Source organism: Pseudopodoces humilis, chromosome 1, assembly GCF_049639895.1.
Source record: "Pseudopodoces humilis isolate 2021_Gansu_Grassland_sample_001 chromosome 1, ASM4963989v1, whole genome shotgun sequence".
Lineage (NCBI taxonomy): Eukaryota > Metazoa > Chordata > Aves > Passeriformes > Paridae > Pseudopodoces > Pseudopodoces humilis.
In genome coordinates this window covers 15,489,312-15,508,943 of record NC_142200.1, presented here as the reverse complement: position 1 = coordinate 15,508,943, position 19,632 = coordinate 15,489,312, and the positions used below count along the sequence as shown (strand labels likewise).

Sequence of the window (19,632 nt, the reverse complement as noted above, 5' to 3'; positions counted from 1 at the left end):
ATGATCTCATTATTGTGCTTTTTTAAACAGATTGGACAGAGCTTAGACATAGTTTAATCACACATGACTGGGCATGATACTTTTCTCTTTAATTAAAATAATGCCAGATAGTACCAGAAGCCATAGAATTATTATGTGGTTGCATTAACTATGCCGTATTGTTCTCTGTAAAACTCCCCCAAAAATTTTACTGTGAACCTGTACAGAGTTTTCAAAATGCAGGGTGGAACAATCATGAGCAAAAAATGTTGACACTGTCATCTTTTCTTTGCTCTTGGAGAGCAAAAATCTTTTGGCTTGGTAGAGGGCATTCTGTGGCAGGTAAATGAGGTTGGAAGAAAAGGTACAGGAGAGGGTTTCTTCTAATTTAACACATCTGTGTCTACAGGCCCCGAGAAAAGATGGAGATAGTGAATATGAGAACACCTTTTGAGTCAAGTCTTCTCTGTTACATCACTTTGCTTCTTATCTCTTATTTTGCTGAATGCTGCTACTTACCATGAGGCCAAGACAGAGAAGCAAACACCACTTTTGATGGACCAATGACCTGAGTCTCAACAAATTATACTTAAACCAGTCTAATAATTGCACATGTTCAAAAACTTGTAGTGCAATTGTGATTAATACTGAATTCCCTTCCCTTCTTTTCGCTTCTCACACTGAAACGAACAACTGAGCTAGTAAGTATTTAGCAAAATGTTGTACTCAACTACATCTGAAATGTTTCCTTTTTATCCATTTATTTCAATCTGGGACTTGACTTCATGACTGGTCCAATTGACCCATTTTCACCCTTTGATTTGTTTCATATCTGAGGAAGTTCAAAGCTTTGCACAGCTTTGCACTTTTCTATGTTCTCCTGTGTACTACAGTTGTGTGTATTAATCCTTCATCTTGAACAAGAAGTCTTTATGTCAACCTTCAATAACTTGTAACTTTTCCAAAACTTTCTATGTGGATTTCTCCAGGTTTGTACTCCTCATCTTGGAAGAGCATATTGCATTGTTTATCTAAAATGTTTCCCTGAAATCTTAATTAAATTGCAGCAATCTTCTTAAGGAGGTAGTTTCCTTATTTTTTTGTAGAGTGCTAAGGAGAATTTTCTACACCAATGCCACTGTGCAATTTGTCACTGAGCACTGAGTAGTCAACACACCTTCTGAAACTGTTACCTCCCCCTAGCATTTAGAAGCAGCTGCCTTTAAGATTAAATAGATCTATTATTTAATAATTCTCAGAAATGCCCCTCAGAAGATTAGGAAAGGAAGTGTAGAAGGTTATTTAACACACTCTGCTTAGAGAATTTAGATAGCAGACTGTAATTATCCAAATTGGAATTCAGCCAGCAGATGAAGGCTAATAACAATCTTCTGTGAAATATACCATGCAATCTTTCAGGACCAGACATGCCAGCAACATCTCATGTGAAACATGACAGCTGCAAGAGCCCAGTGTCTCTAACATTTTGCTTGGAATAGTAGTTAAGCTCAAATTCTAGAAAGTGCTTCCAACAGAAACAGCACCACTTCCTGCAACACCAGTAATATATTTTTAAATAGTCTCATTGTACCTCAAAAGTACTATGAAAAGTGTCCTGATTCAGAAAATATTTATGGTTCTTCTGTGTAGCAGAGAAGGCAACATACAAGGGCAGCTCATCTGATTTTGGTCTTTGGTTAAAGCTGTCACACCAGAGAAGGGAATTCTGGGTGTATGTCCATTAATCAGAAAATCTAACCTTTTCAAGTGTTGTCACTTGCAAAAATCTCTTGACAAGGCTCGCCACTGAAAGTTCTTAAAAATAATTTACCACAGGACGGATGGAAAGATCCTTTTATGAACTTAAAGGTGTTAAAATATAAGACACAGAATAGGTGATGATCATTTGCTTAGATGATTAATCAAAAGTGGGGCTGTCGCTTTCAGATTAGTGATAGGATCAGTTTTCCTCACATCTTTATCCTCAACAGACTAAGGAGTATGCAGGGAAATTTGCAAGACTGGAGAGGTTAAGATCTTTTGAGTAATCAAATGATGCACCAATGTCAAGGTATTCCAGAATGTCCTCACAAAATCAATAGGTGTACAAACACAGAGTAGGCAAGTTTTAGAGATAATTATGCATATAGGAAAATATAACTAAATGATACCTGACTGATGCTGAACTTGGAACTCAGAGTTTTGACCTCAGACACATCACTGAAATTTCTTTGAAATTATTGACTTCATGTCCCATGGCACTTGCACAATCAGGATGAGTAAGACAAAGACAATGAAACCTATCCCCTACAGAAAACACTGATGCACCCCTATCTTGAGCACTGCCCAGAATTCTAATCTCCATATGTCAAGAAAGGCAGAATGATATTAAAGAAGATACAGAGATGGGCAAATAGCTGATCTTGAACTGAAGTAGTTTCTTCACAAGCAAAAATTAAAATTCCAGGTCTCTTTTTGGAGAAAGCAGCAGTCTGGAAAGAAAGTACCAGAGCAGTATGTTTCTCATTTTCATTCAGGATATTTTCTTTGAGCTTTGTCAGTCATTGCAGTGGGAACCCTGGAGAAATAGATTGCATTTGACCAGCAAACCACAGAGGCAGAAATACTAGAGGATATTCTGTTTCCTTGAAGGACCACTGTCATGTGTGGAAGATGTTCTACAGGCACAGCTGTGGGCCCTGGCTGGGGCACAGAGATTGTGTGGGACCAGAGCAAGGCTGTTAAGTCTGAGTCACCCACCCTAAGCAATCTCTGCAGAGCAAATACTGGCTAGTTTTTCAGGTGGTTATAGCCTGGACAAACAGGGAAAGATTTTCATGGGGAGAATGAAAAAAAAAAAAAAAAAAAAAAAAAAAAGTGAAAAAAAGCTCTTCCAGAGAATCTTAAAGATTCTATTTTAAAGTTGACAGATAGTGGAGTTTCTACATTACAGAATTTGTAAATTAGAGTCCAGACAATGACCTTTATCTTATATTATCCTCTACCTCCTCCTGCATTCCTGCAGAAGAGTACACAGTATTAGGGCAGTGGAATGATAATTTGTGTATTTTTTGTTGGTTGTGGTTTTTTGCCACATCAAGTCAATAAGAAATTTCATCTATGATAATGCCTCATTATCATATTAAAAATGGTTTACTCTATCTGTTTAGTCATACTTTGCCAGAAAGGTGACTCAAAAAGATTGAAACATGAGGGTTAAATTTTTAAGCATCACTGTCTGCCTTTACATTTGCACAGATAATACTACATTTTTCAAACTGTTTTTTTGTCACTGCTGCCTCCATAAGTGGATGTCTGGAAGAAAATATAGCATTGCTACAGTTCAGTATTTCCAACACAAATTTTCTTTTTTCCTCCTTTCAAGAATTATATATTTAACTGCATTGTGAAAGATTAGACAGATAAATAAGCTTTCAGCAGAATCACAATACAGGTAATTAAGAGTCTGTCAGCATTTCCATTATGAACTCCATTTAGTATTAAGGGCTTAGCATTTTTCCATCATTTCAGAAATGTCAAGCTGAAAGCTGGCATGCAGATTAGCAGCCTGGATGCAAATTTGTTTACACAAAATATTTAAATCTGCTCAGCTGTTTTAGATTTAGAGATCAGCCAGAAACTTTAAACTCTCAGGGCTTCTCATGTGTTTCTGCCAAATTCTAGACCAAATCAGTTAGGGGAAAAAAAAAAAAATAAGATTGGTTAATAATCTGTTGACTCATTGTCTTCTAAAATTTTAATATTATTTACTTTAAGCTTTAAAAAGGATTTTAGATTTTTGGTCATCTTGCAACTGTAGTCTTCCTCCTGCCATCTTTATAAATAAATGACCAATTAGAATAGGATTTGAAAACTATAATGAAATCTGATATTTACCTTATCATCTGAAACATTTTTTTTTTGTCAACTCACTTAACTACCCTCGTAAGACAGTGAACAGAAATGGACCGAAGCCTGTAAGGTTTTTGAGAGTGTCAATAACTTAGCCCCCTAGCTCTAATACCATTTCAGGGTACTGGCAAAAAGAATCTAGCAAAAAGAAAATCTGGTGGAGTTCAACTGTTGCAGCTCTTCAGTTTCATCAATCCAGTCCCATGTAGCATATAAACAGTTTTGTAGAGCTGTCACATCCTAAATAAACTCCTCTGTATTGAAATGAGTATTTTGCTTTTTAGCAACAATCTGCTCTGTTTTGCTAAGAGTCAATGACAAATCTTCACTTCGTTGGGGACAAGCTCTAGAATAATCTGCTGGTAAATATTTCAGTAAGGTTATAATTGAATGGATGATCACTCTTTTTCAAAAGTACACTTCTCACTTGAGAAGTAAGAAGCTTTGAATGGGAAGAGTTAGAGCCAAAAAGCAGTGCAAAATAGAAATACTGTTAGGAACATTAACTGAGCCATCAACAGAAATTAAATAAAAAAATAGTATTGTCAAGTAGAAAAAAAAAATATTCTAAAATTGTAAAATACAGATATTCAAGTAGATAATGGGCATATTTGTAATACTGATATAAGATAGAAAAAGAGGAAAAAATCAAACATACAACTTTTAAAAAGTTCACAATCATAAAAGTGTGCCAGAAAAAGAATAGGAGCTTTCCCAGAGCAATCTGTATTAAAAATTAAAATATTAAATTATTTATTAAATTATATAATTAAATATTAATTATAAATTAAAAATAATCTGAATTAAAAGCACAAAAAACGTATCATACAGAAGAGAGAGTGCAAATAAATTTTGTACACATGAAGCATGGAGGAAGCAGGTGAGAAGAAACAGTTGATCAAGTGAATATACCCCATATAATATCTGTTTGGCCAGAGAATGTTTACCTACAGGACACTCTGTACTAGCTTAATAATGCAAAATATTAAAACTTGTAAAAATGAAGAAGACGTTCTTAAGAAAACACCTCAACATTGCAATCCAGTTTTGTTTTCAGAAGTGATGATTCAATACTCCTTGTATCGCATACAGTATTCTAAAATAAACTATCCATTTTCCATATAGTTGCCTCAGATTTATCATAAATTCCAGGAGTTCACGTTTTCTTAGTAATTACAGTGGTTCTGATGAGCAGATTCTCTCCTTAGTTGGTATCTGTGGCACATTCTGACTCTTAGATTTGTGTTAACTCAGCTGTCAATGGATTTCAAAGAGGTGACGAATACAGGAGGCCCCAAAGGGAGCAATTTGGAGCAGTATCTTTCACAAGTCAGATACACAGCAAACTCTCCTGACTTCATTGGAATACACAAAGTCAATGAGAACAAGAGCATAACAGTATCCCTACAAATCTAGCCCTGATTTACCTTGTGTGATTTTTCCTTTTCTATTTAATTATTTTATTATTCTACAATATTAAGTAGAATTCAGAGTCCCAACAAGTCAGTTGTGGTCATCCCAGAACGATGATAAAGGATAAAAGGATAAAAGAGTAATGTTAGATCTGTAAAATTTCTCTTACCTGTCACATGGACAGTTTAAATCTATACATTAGAGCTTGAAAAACAATAATCAGGTCAACAGGCACAGTATACTGAAGAATTAAAAGAAATATAACTGAAAAATCACTCTTCCAATCTTGCTTTCTTGGAGATGATATAAAACTGAAAGAACTTCCTGAAAAAGTTAGGAAGTCTAATCTATGACTGTAAGGCTGGGAGGATATTTCATTTCCTAGCATATTACCCTTCCATGATTATTACTTTGGGCCGAAAAAGGACTTTACAAATGACATGGAAACTGAAGAGAACTTTCTATATTTTACAGCAGGCTTTATGTTATTGGGACTTCTCCAGCGGTACTTGTGGAGTGGGAAGAGAATTTGGGAAAGGAGCCCAGAAGTGCAGAGGAGGCTGAATAAATTCAGAAAAATTACAGAAGCTAGTTGATGAGCTAGATTTGACTGTAGTAAAAATATATGGATAGAGCTTACGAGAATGGTGGGGGTTTTTATGGGTAGTCTAATTTAAAAGTAGCTGAAAATAGTGTAGAAACTCATACATGTTTCAGTGGACTGCAACTGTAGTACGAGAAAGATTTAGGAATTTTGAATCATATCCTTAGGAAAGTTATGGAGGTAGGCATGCAGGAGTCAGCAATGCCATTGAACTAGCTCTATATTGAACATCGATTCTGTTGCACAATTCTGTATCAGTTAAACAGCTTTGCGAATCGTTTGTCAGTACGTTTTCAAACAGACCGTGTCTTATGTGGTTGATTGGTGCAACTTTCCACTGCTGACAGTGCAAATGCCAATATACTTCAACACATAATGTATTCTGAACCACTACAATTATACTGATAAAAACTCTCTAGTCAGGTGAGAACTTTTGTGAGCACTATATTGATGCAAAGATTGCCCTTTTGAGTTATTAAGTATATGTATTTCTTCTCTTGTGGTCATTAAAACTGCCATGTCATGCATAGCACATCACTCAGCACTGCTGCGTTGATGGTCTTTGAGGTCTTTGCCAGCCCACCCAGTTCTGCCATTCTATGCAACAAGCATTGCTCAAGCCAGTAGGAGTCATCTAACTGAAGTGTCAGCACAGACACGTTCAAGGGAAATCACAGAAGATGAGAGCACAGTCATGAAATAAGCATAATTCTTCTTGATAGAGGACACAGTTACAGATGCCTGCTACCAGAAGTGCTGGTGTGTCTGTGTTCCTGCACGCCCCTGGAGATGCAAGAAAAAGGCATCTGTTACCACAAAGCCAATGGACATGATTATGTGAGGTGGACAAAGACCTATTCTTTTCTTCCCCCAGTCTTTGTTTAACCATGTAAGCTTTCCAAAAGTTAGGATTTGGACTTTTGATTTCCACTATATTTCAGTTCTTGTGATTTTGACTCAGCATATTAGATATCTTTAAACTAAGGCAGTGGCAAAAAAAAAGAATGTGTTAGAAAATAAATAGAATAAAACTAACATGGAAACGTTCTGATTTTTGTGCTTTGGTTTTACTAGCTGATTCAGCATTTTCAAATGTAACTACATACTGGAATATATGATAACCTGATACAAGTAAAACCAAATTGCACTTAAATTGGAAGCATTTTAAACTGTAATCTGTTTTCTTAAGTTCTCCTAGTTCCTCTGCAGCCATTAGAAACATTGTGCAAACTACAAACTGTTTTACTGGAAAACAAAAAATTATTATGAAATCTCGAAACCAGGTTAAAAAATTGCTGTAATTCAACATATGTCCTGACAAAAACAGGACAGTTCTGGGGTTCTAAGGACTGCACTTGATATTTTATTAGTATACTATCATTACGCTGAATCCAGTGGAATCATCCTGAGAACTGCTGATGTGATCACCAATGAAATGTGGAAAGAGCATTTTCTGACTGTATCCAAATATATAATTTATTTTCCCTTAATCATAAACAATTTATTTGTGTAATCATTAGGTTTACAATGCAGTAAGAGTTATCCATAGACCACTTCTAATTAAAATAACTAGTGTAGATTGTGAAATACATGGCTTCTGTTATAACTAATATTTATGAGTCAAACATAATATATGTACAGAAAATTGTAATTCAAAACTCAGTATGAAAAGAAACAGGAAAATCTACTTTCAGAGATCTTATTCTGGACTCTCCTTTTGCCTTCAATGGGCTCAAACAACAGTCTAGATGTCCTTTTTATATCATGTTTTATAGCATCTATTTACCTTTGGATCAAAGCTCATACACAGAAGCAAAAATTCAACTTTTAGTATAGGGTTTTAAAATACTACCTTTAATTAGACTAAGCTTCAGTTCCCAAATAAAACTGCACAGCAATCAAGAAAGCTAACTACAGTAGCCTGTGAAGTTTTCATTCTGGGTTAGATTAAATAGTGGAGGAAACGTTTTGTAATTCAAGTAGCTCCACCTCAACACTGTTTTTCATGAGAATATCTGTACTTTGCATTTATGTGGTTCATTTTCACTAAGGACTCCAAACAACACTTGCAGGTATCCACTTGGTGGGCTTCAAAGCAGTTCTATGAGGAGATAATGATAGCAGAGGATTCATTTTAACTGACACTAAATACAGCCACCTTGGAGATATGTCAGTCTGTTCAAACGATACCAGTATTTAAATAAACCAGAAAATAGCACAGAAATGTTCGTTTTTTTCTGTACTTGAAAGGTGATTAGAGATTTTCAATCTAATAAAAACAGCTTATAGAAAGTATATTTGGTTAAAAAATCCCTAAAACAGTAGGAATAAATATGTCTGTCAAGTCTTAATGTGCCAGGATCAGTTTTTAATTACTGGTTTTAGTAACTAGTGTTTTTGCTTTTCAGAAAGCTTTCCTCCTAACAAGTACTCCTAGCTATCACTACTATCACTCTTCTTTTGTTAAAGTTAAATCAATTATGTATTATAGCAAAACTTCCTTCTGCAATTGGGAGTACACAATAAATTAAGAGGCAATAGATAACTCAGGAAATACATGTTTCAAGTTGTTACCCTTGCCTTTGTAGGGTAACAATGCAGTCTGTTGAATTTCTTCATAACAAAATAAAGTATGTGGATATAATTTCTACATGTGTATATATAAATATGTGTAAACATATATGTATACATATTTCCATGAAAATTAAATCAAACAAGTTACATGCATAAAGATATTTAAGGCTAATAAGATACACGAATAGGGGAAACAGGCAGAATAGAATTCAAGGTCAGAAATAGTGATTCAATAGCTGTATTATCTAAGTAATCAACTCAGTAATTTCTGCCTCAAGCCTCCAAACTCTTTCAGTTCTATTGCAAAGATGGTCTGTGTTGTTTACGGGCCTTGGGGGATGAGAATTCATCACCCCAGGAATGCTTCTGAGGTTAAGTTACTTACAGTTATTTTCCTTATTTCTATGATACAATGCAAATATGACACATGATGCTATGATGCATTTTGTAGCTTCCAAGGGAAAAGGGGCAGTCCATCTCTCTATGTCTGTGCTGCCTGCATCCCATCTTGTTTTTCAACAACAGAGTTTTATGAGAGGACCAGCCCTGCAGGAATCCCTTGTTTGCCATTTTCCAATACCCTAGGACTCACCCTTTATGAGTAACACTGTTCCTAAATCTATAAAGTTACCCAACTAAGATTTCAGACCCTGGGAAGGACATGATGAATTCCCACTGTTTCCTTCTTTGACATTTACAACAGTACTCAGCATCAGTAATGCTGAAATTATGAAGCCATAGTAAATCTTTCGCGTTCTATGAGAACAAAGAAATGCAACAATGATTATAAATCTGCCCAGGAAACAACTGAATGTAAACAAGTAAAAATGTAATTGGTGTGTTAGTGTGTATATGTGTATTTTAAATAATCCTCCTTATAGTCCAATACCCTTATCCATTCTACTTCCCAGAAGAAAAGCTGGATATTGGGAAGGAGATCTTCAACATTTTCTAATACTACTAGGCTTTTTTTAAAAAATGTGTGAAAACTGGTGCATTTTATATCACACCTTGTTCTATTTAGGTCTAACATAATTACCAAATATTGTCCCTTGAATTTTAGATAAAGACAAATATTATATTTTTTGTAGAGAAATTTTACCATTTCATTGACAAGGAAACATTCTTCTGTAAAGCTGATTGAAAATCTTGTAAGGGTTATGGATTTTTGCAATAAACTAGCATGGAAATTACATAAGCAAAATTATGAGGTAACGTTTATAGCCTTGCAATAATTACTTTTATCAGATGCATCTCTGATTTGTGACTTAAATATGGCTTCTTCAAATATCTCGCATAGTAAGAGCTCTCCAAAAATGATAGCAGTTTAAGGGAAAAATCCAGCAGCTTAGACCAAGTTGTCTGTTGTCTGACTGCTCTTTCGTGGAAATTGCTTTGTAGTAGCTGGTAAACTAATTTCCCTCAAAGGTTTTGTTCTATCCCTTCAACCTTACCCATTATTAACCTTAACCAACCTTAACAGAAACAGAGGCTGAATGATACGCATCAGCAAGAACTTGAAGCTGAGATGTCACAACCCCATGGAATTAGAACCGAAGTTTCTTATTTGTGGAAAAGGGAAAAAAAAAACCAAACTAATTTTACAGCAGAACATAAAGCCTTTCTTATTCCTACCATTCCAATTGATCAGATTCTGTAGAACTAAAATTTTATATATAATTTTAATTTATTTTATAGATGCTTTCCTTATACTGTTTGTCTCAGTATCGTAATGATGGACTCACTTGGCCCTGCTTCAGAGGCGCTAAGATGTCCCCCAGACTCTTACTAGAGCCACCTGAAACTGTAAATGCTCAATACGTCTGGAAATCAGACAATGTCTAATACACTATTTTTTAAAAGAAGCTACAATACAAGGCTAACTTACTCTTCATAACATTTTCTCTGAAAAGTTGTTGCAATCAGGAAAACTGAGACATCTCCACAGAACATTTTAAACTTTTTCTTTAAAAATTTCTCTGAACAAATATGTGATTTTCCTTCTTGTTAATAGATGCATGTGCATTCGATGGTTTCAGATCTCAATTTTTGTGTGTAGACCTTCACAGCATGTCAACAACAACCAATATTATCACAAATGTTCATACAAGCCAGTGCTTTCAGCCAGATGAAGAGCATAAAGAATGGAGGTTTTATATGAATGCTATGGTATGGAACTGGGAAGGAAGGGAAGGCAAGGCAAGTTAAAGGAAAAAGGCAGCAGAACAAAAGAGAATGGGCAAATGAGAGGAACACAGGCCAATCTATGCCTTTCCAAATGTAATGTTTCAAAAGCAGCCTGTCTCTTAGGAGACCCAAAGCTGTTGACTTCTGAAATCAAAGACGTGCTAGTCACTCTACTTGCTGTGCTTCCATCTTTCACTAGACTGCTGCTAATTGTGATGATTGGAGATAAAGGGTACTAAGCTAGATGGACAATTATCCTGCTAGACTTGTTGCTCAAAAACATCCCACCCCCTCCCCCCAGTACAAACAAACAAACAAAAAAACACAGGTAGACTACAAGCTTCTGCTATGTTTCTGCACAAGAATCTTGGAAAATGAGGAATTTTAAAGCACATCCACAGAATTCTTTAGGTCTCATACACTGATGCTTGCAAATTGAGATGCTGATAATGGAGTTGAAACTACAACCTGTGCCTGTCCATCCTTTATGGCTGCCTGAAGTGCTTAGCCTCTCGTAGAGGAACGGGTTGGTTGTGCTTAGGGAATGAGGGGCTATTTCTGCGTGTCAGCCAACCAGAGCAACCAGCTGACCACCCCAGTGCTGCTGCCTTGGACTTGTCAACCAAAGACGTGCAGGAGTGACCGATATGAAGTAAGCAAAATCAAAGGACGGAAAACTGTGTCAGAAGGACTGTCCGGAGGCGCGGTCACCTCAGGCGGCTGCGGGGGCCGGTGCCGGTGCCGGCGGGCGGCCGCTCCGAGCCGGCTCCGCCTTGAGACTGCTGCCTCTCACAATGAAAAAGGGGAAAGCGAAGGTGATGCTCTCCTGTGCCCCTTGCCAGTCCGGAGTGGCACCGGCAGGGAAAGGAGAAATGTGCCCTGCTGGTGCTGCTGGGAGGGGCCGTGTGCTTCTTCACTGCTGCCCTGCAGGAGAGGAGGCGGAGGAGCCGAGCGCTAAGCGGGGGCACAGTCGTGCCGTGTTTTAGCCCTGAGAAAGGCGGGGTGAGAGAGGGTAACTTTGCCTGCAGCCCTGAAGAACTGCATAGCTTGAAAAAAACGGCGAGTCGCGGTGCCAGCCCGCTGAGCACAGCCAGCCCTGTGTCACCTGCGGGGGCTTACGGCAAAGAGGCACCCTAGAGGGTGTGGAGGAGTTGGAAAGGAAGGACGACGCTGTCCTTGCACCAGTCAGTGTGTCCCTGCCCCCCTGGATGAGTACATACACACAGACACACGAACTAACACGCACACATATGCACACAAAGATGCAGCATCGACCATCTGGATATGAGGAAACCTGAACCTGCTGTTACTCTCCCGACCATTCCCGCTTCGGGGACAGAGCCAGCACCTCGCTGCGCTCACCCGCGCCCCACTGAGGAAAGCCATCCACCAGTAATCCTATACCCATCGTCAGGAACGCCATAAATCAAGTGACTGGGAAGGAAGCGGTGGGGAGGGGCTGGCAGAGTATGAAGGGACTGGGATTGAGGTTGGAATGAGGGACAAGGGAGATTGCAGAGGTGGCTAAAAGAAGCAGGGCACGCTTTGTCCCTGCTAAATACATGCCAGGTGCCTATCACTGGAAATGGAAATGCTTTTCATTTTCTCATCACTTCTCCTGTCAATGAGCCGTTTAAAATCTCAGTGCTTCATCTCCCTTTCATTTTGAAAGCTGCCCTTGTTCCGCTTGTCACAACTGCAAGAGGGGAACAGAGGAACAGCAGTGGCAAAGCTTCATTTTAGCCAGGCAGACAAAAGTCGACCTTGGTGCTCTCTCTCTCTCCGAGGGACAGCCAAGTAGAAGAGATGGAGGAGTATTGTAGAATCTGGTAATTTTGCTTGATTTCCTCTCTGATTTGTCTCCACTAACAGATCAAAACCTTGTTTGTTTGTTTGTTTGTTTGTTTGTTTGTTTTTTGGTGGAGGGTGGTGCCAGACCGAAGGCATGCAAGTATCTGTGATTTCTCTCCTAAATCCCAGAAGACAAAGCTCACTGATGCTTCCTAATTTTTTTTTTTCCTCTTTTATACCCTCCTTCTCCCTTTCTGTAAGGGAGTTAGACAGTGGAGTTTTCCATTCCCTACACCCCCAAACTTGGTTTGTATCTTCCTTGCCTCAATGGTACTTTTCATTTCTCCCCTGGTGTGAGAGGAGGGAGCTTTCCTGGGTGTCTCGTTCTTCTAAAGGGAAGAGCACAGGATTCATCATCCCCTGTAGATGAGCAGGAATCACTCTGCTTGGCCCTTCTTAAAGGCTGGATCATGGATGTGTTTGTTTATTTTAATGCCTTTTGTGCCTTTCAGTTTTCAGTGGTGTCATTTCTTCACTTTTTTACGCCATGCTTATTGAAGGAAGATTTTGGTGGAGATGGTTCCATGGCATAATGGGATCTCATGTAAGCAAGATTTTAATTGAAAAAGGAACAATTCCTCTTTACTTAGCTCTTCATATCACCCCTTCCTCAGCAGTTCTGGCAATTTCCTTTCTTCCACCTTCTCCTGCTTTCTTCTCCCTTCTCTAACCCCTTTCAAGTACTGTTGAAAGTTCCAAAGAGGCATGAATTTATAAATAAACATGAAGGATTTGTTTTGTTTATATTAATATATCCAAAGAAAGCCTAATTATTCAGCTATGAACATGGCTCCTTAAGCATCCTGGGATAGTTTGACACCTGTAATGATGGGAGAGCTGTGGATCAAGACTGGGGAAATGGTGACAGGACAATGACAAAAATAGGAAAAGACTGAGAGGCAGGTATCAAGCCAAGCTGTGGAAGTGGTCTGGATGACAGGAATGACAGCAACAGTTTGGATATTATGATGTGGTGCTGGACTGTTCAGTAGAAGTGTTTAAGCAAGGAAGGCTATGGGCTAGAGCTTGCAGAGATGGGGTGTGGTAAAAAGTCTTTGCCAGGCAATGGTAGAGAAGATGTAGGTTCTGAGGAGTCGTCTTGCTCCCAACATCTGGAATGTTTTACGTGGGCAGGTATTCATTCATCGTTTGCCTCTGCTTTCTGGGGGCAGGAGCTGTGTTGACACAACGGGAATGCAAATTGAAGTAAAATGCTTTCATTCCCGGGAGTGGAGAGAGAATTAATATAAATGCCCAGAATAGATGCAGTGCTGCAGTGAGTGTCAGCCAGCTCTGTGAAGCTCGGCTGCCTAAATGAACCCGCATCCAGAATGTATAATCTCACCCGCTGGGTCGGCAGTTTCTGGGAGAACCGCCCCAGTCCAAAGGAAGTCTACGGGAACTGCCAGGGTCGGCACGGGGGGAAGCTTAGGCCCTGGCAGTGGGAAGAAGGAGAAACAGCCAGTCTTGAAAGGCCCATTTTCTCCTTGTTTCTTGGGCTTTTCTGGTGCTTCATCCCAGCTTTTTCCCGCTGTGCCCATCGTTTTTTCCTTACCCCACCCCCAAGGGCAAGCGGCGGCTCTCAACAGGTGCTGGGGAAGCCGCTCCGCTGCGTCCCTCGGTCGGATGCTGCCGCCCCGCGACTCTCGCTCGCCAAGCAGCTGCCTCGGAGCCGCGCCGGAGCCCCCGCTCGCCCCCGCACCGCGCCCGCGGGGCCCCGCGCAGCGCACGGCGAGCCTGGCCCGCATCCAGCCCGGGGCTGGCGAGCCCTGCCATCCGGCACCGAGAACGCGCTAATGGCAGAAGGAACCAGGGAAAAGAAATGCCCCCAAAGGCCCGGGTCGGTGCTGATAGCAAATCGTCTCCAGACCGGGGCAGAGCGCCGGGAGCGGCTCCCTTCACTAGATGCAAACAGAAAAAAGGCTGCCTTTAATAACAATGTGCTTAAACGTCGCAGGCAAGCCTCTTCCCCTTGGATACCCCGCGTCAGGATAACGCGGGATGAGGTAAAAGCCCTCCAGACCCTCCCCGTGAAACGCGAATTGTCTTTTTCAACGCAATGCAAATGGGGGTAAAAGCAGCTGCAAAGCTGTACAATAAACTGTTTCATCCAAGCCAGTGCCAGCTCAGGAAGGCACGCCTTTGAATACCACCCCCACAAGACACCTCCTTCCCACCCGTGCAGGCAACCTCTGTAGGCGATAACCAAGTCTAAAAACTCGGAGAGGATCGATAATGTCTACTAAATATTCTGAGTGTATGAGTGTGGCGGGGAGGAGGGATGAGGATAAGGATAAAAAGGGTGATTAATCGGATATTAATCACTGGTCACAAACAAGGGGAGATTATTTCGGGTAAGCAGCCGACTGTGGGGAGTAGCAGAATAGATCCTTTTACTGAAGGCACGCGTGATGGGATCGGCACTTCACTGTTTAGCGATGCCTGTGTAATTCTGCAGGTGCACATTATTCAAGCCACATATTTCTTCTTTTCTCTGTGTGTAGCATTTCCCTTAACTGTCTGCAAGCACAGACTTAGTGGAGATATTTATGCCGCTAACTAGACATTTCCTTTCTGCTCTCCTTTCATGAACACAGAAGCAAGAAGAAAGCAAAATAGCCCCTGCCATGGAGAAAAAAAAAAAAAAAAAAAAAAAAAAAAAAAAAAAAAAGAGAGAGACACAAAACCATCACCCAAACTCCCTCATATACATCAGAGAAAAGGCACCAAGGGAGGGAAGAGAAAAGGTGTCGATCTTTGCACCCAGCGATAGACCATGCTTTCAAGGCTGAATTACCAACGCACCTTTCCGACAGCCTGGGAGCCCTGAATGCGTACAGACAGCTGAGCGTGAAGCGCATTTCGGGCTGTGAGACGGCTACGCGTACGCCGGGCTCCTCCGGAACTTTCCCCACGCAATGGGTTAAACTAATAAGTGCATCGATACAGGCATTCCCGCAAAGATCCCGCTGCTCGACCGAAAACCAGAATTGTAGGTAATCCCCCCCCCCCACACACACACTAACATCATCGTCACCTTAAAAAAGTGAACCAGTGGGATTTGTTTGAATATACACTAGTTAGAGGCTATACAAACCAACTCACGTCTCCGTTTGAGCATACTGCAAGAATATTTATTGAGCCCCAGCTCAGTCACTGCATTGAACGCCAGCTCTGGCAAGCAAATACATTTCCTATCTCCAAAGAGAGCTTTGAATCAACTCCTTCTTTCCTCCCCGCTTTAGCGATCATTTATATATTTCCATTGCAAAGTACCAAGGGCAAAAATCTAAAATAAGAGATAAATATATTTTGAAACACACCTTGGTACAAGGCGAGAGCTTGCAACGCCCTGACAGAAAGCAAATGGACCCCTAAAAATATACCACTCAAATACTACCCTACCTTTCACACACGAAACCATCAATAAAAAGACGAGGTTCCAAAATGTAAATCCACTTTTAATCTCCATTTTCTTCATCAGGATGAAGTCCAGCCGGCCACATTTAGTACATCCCCTTTCCCAAAAGTCTGCTAATTTCGATTCCTTTGCACGGATTTCCCCTCTGCAGATCCCTTTCATATTATTCTTGAGAGCTCCTAATTCCTATTCCTCGGCCAGGCGCAGCGGAGTTGTTGCTGTTGATGGTGCGCGGTCACAGCTCGGAGTGAATGGTGTTTCTGGGATACCACAGCAACCTTGACGAGGACTCAACCATCTCTCCAACGGGGGCACAAAGTCTCAGCTACTCTCGATCGTGTCTTTTCCTCCCCCCCACCCCCCCGCTACCCCAACTCCCTGCACAGCCGAAACCCACCACAATCCTTCCTCCTCACAGCATCCACCGGGAGCCACGGGAGAGCACCTCTACGCTCAGACGCTCTCTCCAATAAACTCCAAACACTGTTTGCAATCGACACTCTCCCCCCACCCCCTCGTTCCCTCAAGAGGATCAGTTCTGCCTGGGAGAACGGCTCGGGAGATAACGGAGTGGCGGGGTCCCCCCGCCGCCCGCAGGAGTGCGGGGCGGCCGGCGCGGCGGGGCTCGCCCATCCCGCCGCCGCTCGCGGCAGCGATCACAGCCTCGTTATTAACCACGCACGTGCGGTGCCCGGGGCTGCCACCGCCACGCCGGCTCGCACAGCCCGGCTCGCCCGCGCCTTCGGGCACACACCGCGCGGCAGCGTGCGCGGCCCCCGGGGATGCGCAGCCTGACTGCTCCGCGCGGGGACATTAATTACAGGCCGGGCGCCGCGGGCGTGGGGGAGCGGCGGGCACGGCCCTGCTCCCTGTGCGCGCAGCCGAGGGGGCTCCTGGCCGCGGCGGGCGGGGCCGGGCCGGGCCGGGGCCCGGCGGGCTGTGGCTCCCAGCGGGCCGGGCCGGGCCGGGCCGGGAGCAGCGGGGGCGGCGCGGCCGCGGCTCCGCCAGGAAGAGCGCTGGCGCCACCTACCGGCCGAGCGGCCGCGGCGCTGCGCGGGGGCGGGGGAGCGGGGGCGCGGCGGGACCGGCGCTGCCCCGGCTTGCGGGGCTCGAACCCGCGCCTGGGGTGCCTCCTCTGCCCGCCCAACCACCGCGCAAGCTGCGCGGGGCGCGGCTCCCTCCGCTGCGGGGAGCTTGCGGAGGGCGCGGGCGGGCACAGCCTGCCGTGCGGAGGCGTGCGGAGGTGCGCCCGTGGGAGGCTGCGGGGGTGCTGTCCCAGGTGTGCGGGGGTGCTGCGGGTGCATTTCTGCGCTTAAGGGCGCGCGTGTGTCGGGCCCCGCAGTGCGCGCGTGGGCGGCTTCTCTGGGGGGCGGAGTGTGTGTTTGGGTGCTCGTGTGCCTGCGAGTGTGCGCTTGTACGTGGGAGTGTCTGTGTGCTTGTGTGTGCTACTCGTGTGCTGTGGGATTGTGCGTGTGCCCGCGTGTGCAAGTGCTTGTGTGGTTCAGTGCGGGTGTGTGCCCACGCGTGTTTTGTGCATTATGTGCGCGCTTCTGCGTTTGTGTGAGTGTGCGTGGATTCTTTCCGGTGCATCTGTGTATGTGTATTTTGTGCACGTGTATTCGTGTGAATGTGTTCTTACACGTCAGCGTGTGTGCCTCTGGTGTGCTTTTGTCTTGCCTGTGTGTGCACAGGGGTTTGTTCACACAACTGTTCCTTCATACAGGTTTGTGTGCTTAAGTTTTTGCATGGATGTGCACATGGTGCACGTGTGCACATGTGCATTTGTGTAAATGCATGAAGTGTGTAAAAGCATTATCTGAAGTACCGATGGACATGGGTGTGTGAGCTGGGAAATTCTGGCAGCCAGTCACAAAGCATGCGTCTTTGCAGGTGTGTCCACAGAGGGGTTTGCATTTTCCTGTGTTCAAGTCTGTGGGGGTGTGTCTTAGATGCATGGAATGCATTTGTGGAAAGATGTATTCTGGTTAGGAACTTTGAATGTGAACTGAAGCTTTATAGGTCTTTTAATATAATATATAGACCTTTTAATATAGGTCTTTTTATAAGCTATATAGCTGTGGGTGCATGTATGAATTTATATGACCACATATTTTTATACATACATGATATATGTAATAGTACCACAACACCACAGATAGTAGTATAGAAGAAATCTGTAAAGGTAATGATTCACCCTTTACTTCCAAAGCACAGTTTAAGAGAGGACGTTTGCACGGCTGTGATTTGGCTCTCGTGTGGGTGTCAGGGTGAGCAGTATGTGCCTTTCTTCCACCTGTACTTAAAACCAAACCCTCTTTCAGTGAGGCCAGCAGCAATTCAGTGTGCCTCTGCCTATGGCTGGCTGAACTCGCCTCTATAGCTCTAATGCATGAGGAAAGAATACGTTCAGCTACAAGTACTGACACTTACCAGCCCCATTGGTCCATACATGTTTGTTGACTGGGGAGAAGCAAAGGTATATATTTCACAGCCTGGTGTACCATCCACAGCCTTCTCTTGCAGACACATAAGTCTTGAAGTGTGACTGCTGTAATTGAAACTTGGTAGGCTTGTTTGCTTTCTCTGCAGTGGCACAAGAATGTGATCACACTGTGATGTGAGTCTTGTTGGTGTTAAAGGCAGTGCCATGTTAGCATCAGTGTTATGGCAAAATTTCGTTTAAAAATGTCAAAGTTTTTAAAACGAGTGGTCTTTGTTTTAGTTAAAGTGGGATAAGTGAAAATCACTGTTCTAAACCTGCCAACTGTATTTATTAATTATGGAATCTATCTCTTTACTATATACATGTGTTTATATTTATGCATGTAACTGGAATCCATTTTTTCAAGAGAAATTCAAAACTACAGACCTGTGCTTTCAGAACAGCATAGATGGCCACATCTCAAGTATTCATATTTTGGGGTGTGTATCCTTGGAAGAAAATTCTGCCTTTATTCCCCCAAGAACACTTTCTGGTTCTGAAATTCAAAATCTCTTGCTGTAAATACTTTATCAGTTGTAGAGGATAAGAAATAGATACTGAAGATATAGACTTGTTATTTCTAATTAATGCATTCCATTGGTCAGTACTTCAATACCTAACTTATTTAGAGGTCTTACTTTAATGTCATTAGAAGTCACTTTTGTTTGACATCCAGCAAGATTTATGCTTTAAGTTATCTGTATTACTCCTGAAAATGAAATTTTGGTGCATTAGATGTTAAACATGAACAAAGAAATGGTTACAGTTAAAAAAGGGACCAAAGATTTTTTTGTGGTGTAATTCCTACTAATTTTCAATGACCCTCAGGTTTCCAAGTAATTTAGATGCATTTTAAAAAATAGCACTTCAGCTACTAAGGTAAATGTTAGCCACATTTGGCAGTATTAATTGTAGAGATGGACTGGAATTTCTTTATAGTTCACCCCACCCCAGCCCTCCAACACTGTGATGTTGCAATTTTCTTGTGATTGGTTGATTGTTGTTCAGTACTAGTGTCCCATAATCTTTTGTGTGATTCTGGTTCAAGTTGCAGATTATGCTGTATGTTTCATATTCATAATGTGTCCTCCTCCTCCATCTTAGTTTTCCTTCCTGTCTTCCTTCCTTCTCTCTGTCCCCTCATTCTCTCCTTTCTCTGCTCCATTTCTTTTTTCTTCTTTTCTTCCCTTCTTTCTATCTTTCCTTCTT

General features: G+C 42.0%; 1 protein-coding gene across 3 annotated transcripts in view; it reads right to left on the bottom strand.

Moving 5' to 3' along the window:
• Positions 1–16,103, bottom strand: part of CSMD3 (CUB and Sushi multiple domains 3) — a 572,913-nt gene extending 556,810 nt beyond the window's left edge. For all 3 annotated transcript variants that reach the window (XM_005516952.3, XM_005516953.3, XM_088051522.1), the window contains exon 1: positions 15,926–16,103. In XM_005516952.3, the coding sequence (XP_005517009.1) occupies positions 15,926–16,103 (178 nt within the window). The remainder of the gene's footprint in view (positions 1–15,925) is intronic.
• Between the last annotated feature and the right edge of the window lie 3,529 nt (positions 16,104–19,632).